The sequence below is a fragment of the Trichomycterus rosablanca genome, chromosome 22 (genome assembly GCF_030014385.1).
Source record: "Trichomycterus rosablanca isolate fTriRos1 chromosome 22, fTriRos1.hap1, whole genome shotgun sequence".
NCBI classification, from domain to species: Eukaryota; Metazoa; Chordata; class Actinopteri; order Siluriformes; family Trichomycteridae; genus Trichomycterus; species Trichomycterus rosablanca.
The window spans coordinates 21,114,769-21,128,972 of record NC_086009.1 but is presented as its reverse complement, the minus strand read 5'-3'; the positions used below and the strand labels follow the sequence as shown (position 1 = coordinate 21,128,972).

The following is a 14,204-nucleotide window of genomic DNA, read 5'->3' as shown; positions in this document are numbered from 1 at the left end:
AGCGAGAAGGTCACGGGTTCGATTCCCACAGTACAAAGACATGCAGTCAGGTTAACTGGAGGTGTGTGTGAGTGTGTTTGCTCTGTGATGGACTGGTGACCTGTCTGGGGTGTTTCCTACCTTACGCCCAGACCCACCGGGACCCTGACCAGGGTGAAGCGGTGGTAAAACAGCCAATGAATGAATGAAAGCAGCTTATTTCTATGCATCAGCTTCACCTGCACTCGTCTTCTCTCAGACAGGAAGCTCTTCACGCCGGTTCCTGTCGGAGAAACCGTGCGCGAGGCTCGTCGGTGTTTTCTCTCGACAGATCTGGGCGCGGACGCACTTCCTGTAGGTGTCACTCAGCTAATCAAGGCAGCGGCAAGGCAATTAGCTAAAGCCTGATTAGCATTTGGAGGCGGATGGATGCTGCAGTCATTAGCGGGGTTGCATCGCTGCAGCATTTCGCAGCGAGACGTGATCAAGCGGTTCAGCGCCGGATTAGACTGAAATACATCATCAGTGAAGGTTGGCAAGCTGTAGCCTAGTGGTAAAGGCACTGGACTAGTAATCAGAAGGTCGCTGGTTCAAGCCTCACAACTGCCAGGTTGCCACTGTTGGGCCCTTGAGCAAGGCCCTTAACCCTCAATTGCTCAGACTGTGTACTGTAACTGTAATGTAAGTCGCTTTGGGTAAAGGCGTCTGCTAAATGCTGAAAATGTAAAATGTAATGAAGGAGGGCATTCCCAAAAGTCTGCACGGGGTCTGGGACCCTGATCAGGTCGCAGTGGTCAGTCTGTGTGGACTCAGAGTCATGTGATTAACTGACTAAATTTAGCCACAGAACCCAGGTCTGAGTAGCTGTGCAACACCAACACTTATATACACACACACACAGGAAGGTTCCTCATTGCACCCAGTGATTCCAGCTGGCACAGGACCCAATAATCAATAAGCAGCAGTTTAGGGAAGGTCCTCTCCTGTTCCAGTATGACTGTGGTTTAAAGAAACTCCAGTGTCCTGCACAAAGCCCTGACTGGAACGAACTGGATCATCAACTGAGCCTTTCTTGACCAAGATCATGTTTTTTTTACTGAAGTGGCACAAATCCCCACAGACACACTCCAAAGTCTTGTGAGAAGCTTCACACAGACGGACGTCCGACCAGCTCGTGATCAGGCGTCCGAATACTTTTAGACATACGGTGTACATACGCGCACAAGGCAAAACAGACGTCTTTTGTTTTCGGGATCGTACCCGCCCCCCCTCTGGACCCTCGTTGCCCCCTGCCCTCCCTCCCTCCCTCCCTAAACTCCCGCGCCCATAAAGGTTTAGAGGCCTTTTAAAGAAGCCGTGCGTCACGCAGCGCCACCGGTTCCACGTTTTCTGGCCGAGAACGGAACGGGACGCTCACACGCGCCGTCCGCACATTTCCGACCGCTCAGGTTTGACAGAGATCACATGACCAGCGGGTCCCTGGAGGGGTGACGCCGTTTCTCCGTTCCGTTAAAGCTCGCCGTGCCCAGCTGCGGGTTTCTGAGATCCTAAATTGGCGTTGTTGGGCACACCGTTGGTACAAGCTTTAAAGTGCCTCCATACAAACGGTAGAACCTTGATCCAAAAGAGATGGGCAGAACCATCCAGTCTGTCCAGACAAGTCAGGTCTGGTATGTAGGTACCTATAACAGCTAGTTTGGTAGTTTGGTATGTTCTCTTAGAACCAGAAGAACATGCACAGCTTGATCCAAATTCTTCATCTGGTGCCAACTCAAATTTCCAAACCTCTACATTTGTGCCATTTTCTCCAGTGTGCCAGTAATTCATTCATTCATTCAGTGTTTGTTTTACCACTACTTCATCCTGGTCAGGGTTGTGGTGGGTCCAATTTATCAATTGAAAAACAGGAAACACCCCGGACAGGTCGCCAGTCCATCACAGGGCACACACACACACACACACTTAGGGCAAGCCGTAGCCTAGTGGTTGAGGTATTGGACTAGTAATCAGAAGGTCGCTGGTTCAAGCCCTATCACTGCCAGATTGCTGCTGTTGGACCCTTGAGCAAGGCCCTTCACCCTGCATTACTCAGACTGTATCGTATAATGGATAAAAGCGTCCGCTAAATGCAGAAATGTAAATGTAGGGTAATTTAGTAGCTCCAGTTAACCTGATTGACTGTGTTTGGACTCGTGGGAGGAAACCGGAGCACCCGGAGGAAACCCACACACTGGAATTGAACCAAGGACCTTCTTGCTGTGAGGTGACAGCACCACTCAAGTTCTCTCCATTAATGAAAGTCCTCATTCGTTGTTCGTACGGCCTGAGTCGCGTTTACCTCCTCGTATCAAACAGTTCGTCTCATTGGAGGAACTTTGAAAAGGACAACAAACAACAAACCGGGTCAAAGTTCAATCAGGTGAACGCTTCTCATGTGAAAGCACCATTATGTTTTCCCAGCAGCCCTGTGGGAGCCCATATGGCTAATTTTCCCAGCATCCAACACACCTGTTACAGGTAAAACTGATCCCCAGCGTGGGAACTAATTAGCTTAAATATAAAAGTTGTATTTAATCTTTCTAAGCTTTGTGTTTCCCAAGCCACAAACCTCAAGGTTCCTCGAACATCTCCAGATCTTTCACTAGTCCAGTTCCTGACCAGATATTCAGTCGGGTTGATGAATTAGAGACTAAAACACCTTCCAGATGAAGCAGCTTTATCCTGGTGGACCCTGACCAGTCCCGCAGGACCACCAGCATCACCCACAACACCTGTCAGCAGGTAACCTAACCCTCGCCTGCTTTATTTACATCGTGTCTTAATTAGTGGTTAGCAAGGATTACATTAGCAAGCGCTGTATTAGCCTAAATCACCCAGCGAGGGTTCAATTCCCGCTCCCAGCACAACTCTACCAGGAATCTACCATAGATTCTAATAAAAGGTAAAATATTCTATTGATTTTTTTTTGGAGGATCCAAAGACAGAACCATGAAGTTCTGCTCACCCCACAGCGCTAACGTCCGTCCTGTAGCACCGTGTGAGATCCTGGACGAGCCCGAACATGATCATCAGTCTGATCATCTCTACACTCGGTTCAACCTTCTGATTCAGTTTCATCTCTTCAGCAGAGAAAACTGGATAAAATGGATTTAGTTTTGATTCAAATTTATTTCATCACGTTGACGTTGGTTTCTTTACATCTATCGTTTTATTTTTGTAATTATTACTGTTAGAATTATTTTTATTTTACTATTGTTTGATATTATTATCATTATTTTACTGTTATTATTCACATTTTTGGTATTTTTTTTATTATTTATTGTTAGTATTATTATGTCATTGTTTTGTTGTTATTTTTATTTATTATTACAATTATAATTGTTTTTATTTATTATTATTATTGTTCGCATTCTTAGTATTTTTTAATTGTATTATTAGTATTGTATCATTATTATTATTATTATTAATATTTTAATGTTTTAATTATTTGTTTATTAATTATTATTATTAAATATTATTATTATTATTATTAAATATTATTATTATTATTATTATTAAATTTTATTATTATTATTATTATTATTGTTATTTTTTTGTATTATTATTATTATTTTTATTATTATTATTATATTAATATTGTTGTTATTATTATCATTAATATTATTAGTAGTAGTAGTAGTAGTAGCAGTAGTATTAATATTATTATTATTAGTAGTAGTAGTAGTATTAATATTATTTTATTAGTAGTAGTAGTAGTATTAATATCATTATTAGTAGTAGTAGTAGTAGTAGTAGTATTAATATTATTATTATTATTAGTAGTAGTAGTATTAATATTATTATTATTAGTAGTAGTAGTATTAATATTATTATTATTATTAGTAGTAGTAGTAGTAGTATTAATATTATTATTAGTAGTAGTAGTAGTATTAATATTATTATTATTAGTAGTAGTAGTATTAATATTATTATTATTAATAGTAGTAGTAGTAGTAATATTATTTGTATTAGTAGTAGTAGTAGTATTAATATTATTTTTATTATTAGTAGTAGTAGTATTAATATTATTTTTATTAGTAGTACTAGTAGTATTAATATAATTTTTATTAGTAGTAGTAGTAGTAGTATTATTATAAGCGATGCTTTAGAATATTTTCCTGATCCAGACTCTCGAGTCTCTAATGAGCGGGTCGATGTGAGCGTGGATCGATGGCGGCTGAGTTATTGCAGGATTTGGCTACTGATTTCTTTCTGGGGATGTTTTCTCAGGAAAGTCGATACCCTCAAGCTCCTCTCACCCCCTCCTTACACTGCCGCGCCCACCCAGGGAGACTAGGACCCCTGGAGAGGGCACAGGGTGTCGAAATGGTGAAGCAGACTGACACAGAGGAAGCGAATGGCAGGAAGATCACGGATCTGATGATTTCTTTTAAACGCACGGCCAAATATTCTCAGGTTATCAGATGTGAAGAGAGTCCAGTGATCTTTACTGGTTCCTGATAAGCTGAGCTGCGTTTCTCTCTGATGCTTCTCTGCGGCGCGTTATCGTAACTGCGCGCTGGATTAAAGGAAGCAGATAAACGAACCACCTGAGAGTGCAGAAACGCTAATATCATTCAACTCTCCGTCCATGTTCCCTCAGCGGTTCTCTGGCCGTTTTACCTCGTACAAATCAGACTGGAGTGTTTCTTGTTTTTTATCGTGAGATGTGTACGGAATAAAAAATACTACACACATCAGAGCATGATGGGAAAATCAGTGATGAGACTTTATCTACTGAACATCATATTTACCAGTAAAATGATTAAACCTGCTCATGAAGGAAGATAACAACCACTGAGTGAGTGTACGAGACAGCCAGAACAAAAAATAAGCTGAACCACGTTAAATCCTGCAACTTTTTATTTGGGCGTGTACTGAGGCGCCCACAAGATGAAAATAAAGGCGTGTTAGTGTAGGACAGGACTTGACGTGGATTGCAGGCAACACAAGACAGAGGACATCTGGGCAGACAACCATCACAAAGCAGCAACGGTGCAGTGACGTGACATTTATGTAAAATGTTTGTGGAAGGAATTGACCTTCCATCGTTTGGTACAGCTGGGAGTGGCCAGTGCTGGGTTGGCGCAAGTGGCAGAAGAATCATAACAGGGAATTAGATATGACTAAATCAGGACATAAAGGAATAATATAGCTGTAACGTCCACATTTTCTAGCCACGCATATCACCTTTAGCTAAGATCGTTATCGACCACGTTTCATTCGCTCACGTCCGTTCTTTAGCATTCTCCTCCCCGGGCTCTTCGCTTTCCCCGGAACAATGCGCGTTCCGTTCGGACGTATGAATGCGCCGCTGCTCTGTCAGTCAAATCATGTAGTTGTCAGTCATGAGGAACATCGGCCGGTCCCGCCGTTCCTTTGTAAAGCGCCTGTATGCGCGCGAGCACAAAAGCCGGGCGGCGAGATAAACCTCGTGTATAACACAGAGCCGGAAGGCGCGGCCGGCGTCCACGCCGTGACATTTCCTTATCGCCGTAAACAGTCCGGGATCTGACCTTTCAGCCGCATCCGGGATTATTCACGCCGAATAAAGAGCCAGCGATGGGACGGGACGATAGTGCAGCGCGGCGGGACGGACGGATGGAGCGGGATGAGGGGAATAAAACTGGGGCGGCTCGGGGACGTGATACGATCCAGAACAGGATGTTTTTTTAATTTGGTTGCTCCAATATTTAGAAGTCGCCGGACCGGATCTGGTCCTCATTCCAAATGCCCTTCCTGATGCAACCCTCCTATTTCTATCTGGGCTTGGGACCTGCACTGACAGCACACTAATAGTTAGGCTTTTTCAACCACCCGCCCCCAATAAGACATCAGCATATCCATGTCCATGCTGGCATCTGACTGGCTGATAGCACAGCTGAGATTCAAACCCTGGATCTACTTTATTATGATGGATGCTCTTTCTGACGCAACACTCCTATTTCTATCCGGGCGTGGGACCTGCACTGAGAAAGCGCACTGACCAGTGGACCTCCTAATAGCTAGGCTGTTTCAACCACCTTCCCCTCCTCGAACATCAACCAATCGTGTCCATGCAAATTCAAACCCTGGATCCTGAGTTTGCTCTTTCTGACACCACCCTCTTATTTCTATCCAGGCGTGGGACCTGCACTGCTGGGATTCAAACCCTGGACCCCCAGATCTGTGTGTGTGTGTGTGTGTGTGTGTGTACCTGTGTAGACGAAGCGTCCTGGTGCTCCTTTGCAGAACTGCTTGGATTTGTAGGACAGTGTGACCTCCACCACCCCCGGGATGTGTCGAGGCGGAGTCTGAACACGGATGGCGTGTGGCGTGATGAGCTGAAACACACCGGATGACACGGTCAGCTCGAAACACTCACACGAGAACACATACCGGCACACGGCCGTTCTGATAGTCCAGACAGTCGTGTGTGGGTCTCACCTCGCTCCAGACCAGCATCGTTCCAAACACCACCTGCAGCCCGTCGAAAAAATTATCTCCAATAATGATGACGGTGGCTCCTCCGGTCGTCCAGCCCTCGCTCGGACTAATGGCCTTAATGCAGGGCGTGGCTGCTTCACACACACACGCGCACACACACACATGCACACACACACACACACACACACACAGAAAAGCCACATTAGAACCTTCTTTGGAACCTTATTTATTACTTACAAGGTCTGATTTTGTCCCTAAAGTTGATAAAAAGTCACATTTTGTGGCTAAAGTTTATAAAAAGTCACATTTTGTGGCTAAAGTTTATAAAAAGTCCCATTTTGTCCCTAAAGTTGATAAAAAGTCACATTTTGTCCCTAAAGTTGATAAAAAGTCACATTTTGTCTCTAAAGTTTATAAAAAGACACATTTTGTCCCCAACACTTTATAAAAAGACACATTTTGTCCCCAACACTTTATAAAAAGACACATTTTGTCCCCAACACTTTATAAAAAGACACATTTTGTCCCTAAAGTTTATAAAAAGACACATTTAGTCCCTGACACTCGTGTGATTTTTATTTTTAGTCCCAATATTTGCATTAATTTGAGTGTTAGTAGTCGATCTTTCACCTGCAGTTCTTTTTAAATGTTAGAACCCAGTACCGGTAGTGAGTGCCACACCCGTGATCAATCCACTTTATGTCTTTAGCTGGGTTGCCAGTCTTTTAGGGAAGGTCAGACTAAGTGGGCACGTGGTGCAGCAGCTCTGGCGAGTGTAAGAGCCCATTTCACCTCCTGATTTCCTGCGCTGGCCGGCTCGATAAAGCCATTAGAAACTGGTGGGTGTTTCTGTCGTTTATGGCCTGGTTGTTTTTGGCTAAGCAGAGGTGCTGGAGACAGGCAGGCTGGCTGAGAGCGTGACGACGGACCGCGGACGGGAATTGATTGGGCTGAAGTCTGAAAGGAGAAGACGTCCATTAAACGGGTTTGGAAGAGGCACCGGCGGCGGCGTATCCAGTTCCTGCTTCTGTTTTTCTAAAAAAAAAGTTCCATCCAAACTTTCTGTTCAGGCGGTGCAACCCAGGGACCCTGAAGTAAAGCAATGGGGGGTCATTAAAAACACCAACGCATGAATTATAAAGGCCAGGAAAGGATGAGTCGAGCTTCGTCTGCCTGAGGTACCTGGAGCGTCTTTAAAATGAATCCCAGTCTGAACGTGTGAGATAAAAGCTGGTCGTGATCTTGATCTCTTTGTTTTGGCTCATCGGAACGCACCACACACCAACGTCACTGGGAAATTAGGAATAGTTGGAAGGAATTTGTGTCCACATGGGACGAGCTTCGCCAGGTTTCCTTGATTCCAGCCTGTCGGTCCTTCAGGGCTTCATCTTCCTCGTCTAGCTGATGAGTTTGATTCCTCAACACCCCATAAAGGAAGTGATGTTACCCTGAACTGGTCAAAATGGTCCTAAAACTGACCAGGAATGAATGAATGAATGAATGAATGAATGGATGAATGAATGAATAGGGTCCAGGATGAAGGACCATCGCTAACATCTTTGTTGTCCTCCAGGCTCCTTCTGAAGGAACCTTGAACGTTTGACAGTGTGAAGCATCTAGAATAAGAATCAGCGCCTCCAGATACGATTCAAGGCCCCGGCATCGCACATTCCAAAAATAAGTGGACGAGAGGACCTCGAAGGAGAAAGAAAGCAGAAGATTCACATTCTGTGATGGACAAGCAGGGGCTTCGCTGGTGATCTGAGGGTCATCACTCAAACTAAAGGCTCATTCTGTATGATATGACCAAGGACCTGAAGTATTCTGGAGAACCTTGGAGAAGAGGCACTGCACCGTTAGATCGAGACGTCATTTCACCTGGTTTACAATATGAAGGTTCTTGGCACCAGCAGGTCGGGCACAGATGGACAGTGGGAACTAGTTAAGAAAAGTACATGGAACAGTGGTGCCTTGTCATGGTCACCCTTATTCATTCATTCAACTCAAAAACTCAAAAACAAGCTCCATCACTTTTCTACATCGTCGCCTTCTGATGCATTTGTCCAGCGTCATACCGACTTTTTAATGCCACCAGCACAAAACATTTTCGGTTGAGCTTGTAGCCACTGATGCGCCGCTGCTTTCAGATCATCATCACATGAAAATCTTCTTCCCCTTGAAGCTTCTTCGAGGGTCCAAAGAGGTGGAAATCAGATGGAGCTAAATCCGGACTATAAGCGTCTCTCAGACATGCCCGATTATTATAATTTCCTCTCAAATTAGAACGTGGTGTCCCAATACTTTTGTCCATATAGGGTCTGTCCTAGCTCTCTCTCTACACAGACGCATTTTAGGTCGTCCTACACTCCCGAGAAGAGGGCATGTCTAAATTCTTAGATCCATTGGGACAGGCACCACAACGCACTGGTTTGTGCATCCTAGCGGCCGGGTACCTATAGGACAATTCAGTGTCTCCAATCAGCCTGACTGCATGATTTTGTACAGTGGGAGGAAACCGGAGCACCCGGAGGAAACCCACGCAGACAAGGGGAGAACATGCAAACTCCACCCCACCTGGGGATCGAACCCAGGACCTTCTTGCTGTGAGGCGACAGTGCTACCCCCCTGAAATGCTCCTACTGAGGCGCCTTAATTCTGAGTGATGATCTGACTGGATGACGAGGGAGTGTCCGACGCCTCCTCAGCGCTGAAGATCAATCCCAGCATTCAGTGCGGCACCACTTTTCTCACAAAGAACTACAAACATGGATATGGCGGACGAATCAATGCGGAGCAACCAACGGAGTTCTTTATAAATGTAAATAAATCCTCATTGATGTTTAGTGAGTAGCTTAGTAAGTAGAGCATGTAAATAATCTGATGATGAGCTCCACGTGTTATTAGAATCCTCTCTACTGAGGAGCTGATCAGGTCAGGTATGTAGAGGGAGCAGGGCGGGTCACCAGGTTCTAACACAGACCCCGTGGGGTGTCGTTTACCTCGTTCCGCCCGTCCCTAACGTCTTACCTTCGGACGGATCTAGGCGGCGAGCTCGTCTCCCGTGTTTGGAGTTGTTGTGGACGAACATGTTGTCTGACACGGCCAGGACGTGACCGTCCACGTTCACCGTGGTTGAAATCACCACCTAGGAGCCGGAAAAAAACAGCAAAACGTAGAAGTCAGACATCAGGAGGGTTCAGTGAGGAGAACGTCGTGGTGCCGGGCGTGGCCGATGGGTCGTACCTGGAAGCGTCTCATGTCTCGCGGGTTGCCGGCGTTTTTCAGGCAGTTCTGGTTACACTTGAGGAAGAACTTCAGGAAGAACCTGAAATCATGACGAGAAAATAAAGGAAAATATGAAACACATAAAAAGTACTGTACACGGAACAGTGGCCTCTTGTCAAGGTCAGAAAGAAACTCAACCTGGTGCTATCAGCAGGTCGGGCGCCTGGATGGACATGAACGGCTAATGTCCGAGGAAACAGTTGGAACTGTTTTAAAAAGTACGTGGAACAGTGGTGCCTTGTCAAGGTCACCGTTATTCATTCATTCATTGTCTGTTTCGCCACTGCTTTATCCTGGTCAGGGTTGTGGTGGGTACTGTTTACGAGGCCCAGAGCAGGAAACACCCCGGGCAGATCGGCAGTCTATCACAGGACACACAGACATGGGGAGAACATGCAAAATCCACACAGGAAAAACCTGAACCGCTCCACTTGGGAATCGAACCCAAGACCTTCTTCCTGTGATGCCACCCTTATACCATGAGGAAACCAGTCTGCCCGGATTAAGAAGAATAAATCCTAAACCTGGTGACACTGTCCATATTTTGTTTATTCGCCCCCTGTTGGTCGGGTACGGATGCCGGCGGATGCGGGCGGAGGCCGAGCTGATGCAGCGCCCCTCTAACAGCGCTCGTTGGCGTACCCTTGGTAACGGATGGCGTATTCGTCTCCCGTTTTGATGGAGCACCGGCGTTTTAATTGTGGCATTATCACTTTAATAATCTGCCGAGGTCGGTGACAGTCATGTCACATTAACCAGAGGATAACCTCGCCCTCGCCCTCACCCTCACCCTCACCCTCGCCCCTGAACCTTCGGCTCCGCCCCACTCCGGATACTGATCTTACACTCGCGCTCCATCCTCCTCCTCAGATCTTCTCCTTCACAGCTTTAATCCTCATCCACGTCTTTACTTTACTGCTTCATTTCTAACCTGTTTACCGCTTGGGCGGCACAGTGGTTCAGAAGGTCCTGGGTTCAAGTCCCAGGTGGAGCGGTCCGGGTCTTTCCTTTGTGGAGTTTGCATGTTCTCCTCGTGTCTGTGTTAAATACAAAAAATTGCCCTGGCTGTGTGTGTGTGTGTGAGGGTGTGTGTGTCTGTGTGCCCTGTGATGGAGTAGTGACCTGTCCAGGGTGTTCTTACCTTTCACCCACTGAACTGCACCCACTGTGACCTTGACCAGGATAAAGCGATGGTAAAACAATGAATGAATGAATGAATGTTCATAATCTTGTCCAGCCCTGTTGCTTCCTTCTTTTCTTAAGTAGTCATGTACATTCATTCATTCATTCATTCACTTAATTATTTAATCATTCACTCATTTACTCATTTATCTATTCAATAATTTATTCATCCATTCACTCATTCAATTACTCAATCATCCAATCATTCAGTCATTTAATCATTCACTTATTTATTAATTCACTCATTCATTCACTTAATTATTAATTCAATTATTTATTCATTCAATCATTCATTCACTCATTCATTTACTCATAAATTCACTCATTCATTCATCCATTCACTTATTTATCCATTCATTCATTCACTCATTGACCTATTCATTCATTTAATCATATAATCATTCATTCATTTTTATTCTAAATTGGACATCAGTCTGATGAGTGAACACTTTCCGTATCCTGACTGAGTTATACGAGTGTCAGTTTGGTCCAGACTGGAATCTCTCTCTCTCGTTTGCCGTCCGTCCTCTTTCTCTATTTTCTCCTCCGATGGTGGAAGACGGATCACGGCGGCGTAAGCGATTATAAATGAGGACCATCTGCAGGCCGCATCGATTTCCTCCCTAATAAGACGGTAACGATATCTTTAAAAACACACCCCACTAAGTCGGGCGCTATATGTTTTAACCCTCGCTACGCCCTGCATGACATAATGGTGATGTAGATGTTCTAAACCCTCCTAAATCCCACGTTCCCCCGAGCACTCGGGCAGCGATCACACACACACCGGGAGATGAAGGGATGAATCTGCGGGCATTTCGTCATCACCGAGCAGAGAGACAGAGGGGGGCGAGGGGGGCCCAGCTCTATTTAGCCCGTATCGACTGACACTCGATCCGGGTTGCTGTGCAGGCCGCTAATGCCCTTTATGGGTGCGGAATACAATAATCTGGGGGCTCCATCCACCAGCTCCATTCATATGATATCGGAGTCCTCGGGAGGAGAGATCGCGATCAATAAGGATTGAATTAAAACACAGCAGGAGAAGAGGCGCTGCTAAAGTGAGGCGATAGATAGAACCCAGACGCAGCGTCCAGCCCCGGTGTGTGAGGCTCGACCCACGACACACCCGCTTACATGCCCACCACATACCATCCAGAATAAAAAAGACCTCGAGAGGTAAAATAGATTCCACATAAAGAGAAAAGATGCTTTACTATCATCATCTTTATTATTATTTAATTTATTTTATTTTATTATTAATGTTGTTGTTATAATAATAATAATAATAATTATTATTATTATTATTATTATTATTATTATTATTATTATTATTATTGTTATTGGAAATGGAATCAGCATCAGGGGAGCAGCGAGCAGAGAGTTTATCAACTGCTGGGGTTCTAATGGATTTGGAATCTGACGGACTAAAACGGGGTTTGGGACTATAAATGTAAACTGATAGAGACGAGAATTGAGCCTAAGTCCTTGGAATCCTTGGTAGTGTGTGGCACCCACTCTTCCATGTGTGATGCAATTAGTTTAGAAACACAGTCGGATAGTTTTGGACCGCACGTCTGTACAGACGAGTGTGAGGTCAATAGTGAACTAGGACCTAGCTGGTGAGGTGGAATGAGCGGACGAGAGATGAGAAATCTAGAAGAGAGGAGGTGAGAGGAAACGAGACGAGAGGAGATGAGAGGAGAAAGAGGAGACGAGAGGAGACAGGAGGAGATGAGAGGAGGTGAGAGGAGACGAGAGGAGGCAAGAAGAGAAGATAGGAGGTGAGAGGAGACGAGAGGAGGCGAGACAAGATGAGACCAAGACAAGATGAGAGGAGATAAAAGGAGATGAGAGGAGGCCGAGGAGATGAGAGAAGGCAAGAGGAAATGATAGGACATGAGAGGAGACGAGAGGAGCTGAGAGGAAGCGAGAGGAGATGAGAGGAGACAGAGGGGGTGAGAGGAGACAAGAGGAGATGAGAAAAAATGATAGGAGGTGAGAGGAGACCGAGGGGACGAGAGGAGACGAGACGAGAGGGGAAGAGAGGGGACAAGAGGGAGATGAGAGGAGATCAAGGGGACGGGATGAGACGAGACAAGAGGAGAAAAGACAAGAGGAGATGAGAGAAGATGAGATGAGACAAAAGGAGATGAGAGGAAGTGAGAGATGATGAGATGAGACGGGGTGAGAGGAGACAAGAGGAGATGAGAAAAGATGATAGGAGGTGAGAGGAGACAGAGGGGGCGAGAGGAGACAGAGGGGGTGAGAGGAGACGAGTGGAGACAATGAGAGGAGAATAAAGTGAGGAGAGACAAAAGCGCTCATGTTGAAAGTCTCTCTAACGTCAAAAACTTATTAAAACAACATCAATTATTAACGTCCGTCTAAAGACAGGAGTCTCAGTTATTACACTCTCTCACACACACACTTACACACACACTTACACACACACACACACACACACTCTCTCTCTTACACACACTCTCTCTCTGCTCTTATAAAGTAGGTGAAGATAATGAGCTGAGCACCGTCTCTGTTGTAAGCCGTCACCTCATTACATCGGCCTGCCATCAATTACAAGAGGAGTGTGTGGACGAGTGTGTGTGGACGAGTGTGTGTGGACGAGTGTGTGTGGACGAGTGTGTGGACGAGTGTGTGGCCCCGTCACTCGCTTAATGTTCCTCTGACACGGTGCCACAAATTACTGCTGCCCCCTTAAACACCCCTTCCCCCTCTCCCCCATCTTCCTCTCTTTTACTCCATCTATCTCTATCTGTCTCCTTGGGCCCCAAACCAAAATTCTCTTTCAGACTGATGGTCCATCATGGTCCAGTTACTGACCACAACCCAGAAACCAAACCCTGATCTTCAAGGGTTCCTTAGAACTCCTTAGGGGCTAAACTTTTGCATATGGACCAATGTCCAATCCTTGACTCTGGGCATCACAAGCATTGTGTAGGTTTCATTCAGATACTCTGGTTTCCTATAAATAGCCCCCAAACCATGCAGAAGGTGGATTTGTTGCTCGATGTTGCATCTAGGTGAGTGAGAAAGCAACCCAGTGTGTGTTGTCTATATAACTATATACACTCTAGGACACACAGGGACCCTGACCTGGATGAAGGATGAAGTGGGTAGTGTGGAGTGTATTTAGAGCAGGAGAAATTCACACACACACACACACACACACACACTTCCTTCACCTATAAATAGCTCCCAAAACTGTGCAGAAGGTGGATTTGTTGCTCCATGTTACATCTAGATGAGTGAGAAAGAAACTGAGTGAGTAT

General features: G+C 45.3%; 1 protein-coding gene across 3 annotated transcripts in view; it reads right to left on the bottom strand.

Moving 5' to 3' along the window:
* Window positions 1-14,204, bottom strand: part of LOC134300192 (transcription factor COE3) — an 86,180-nt gene that overhangs the window by 20,254 nt on the left and 51,722 nt on the right. For 2 of the 3 annotated variants that reach the window (XM_062984867.1, XM_062984869.1), the window contains exons 7-10: window positions 9,688-9,769; window positions 9,472-9,589; window positions 6,445-6,578; window positions 6,215-6,341 (exon numbers count right to left, since the gene is read on the bottom strand). In XM_062984867.1, the coding sequence (XP_062840937.1) occupies window positions 6,215-6,341; window positions 6,445-6,578; window positions 9,472-9,589; window positions 9,688-9,769 (461 nt within the window). The remainder of the gene's footprint in view (window positions 1-6,214; window positions 6,342-6,444; window positions 6,579-9,471; window positions 9,590-9,687; window positions 9,770-14,204) is intronic. The other variant, XM_062984868.1, reaches the window with a different exon arrangement.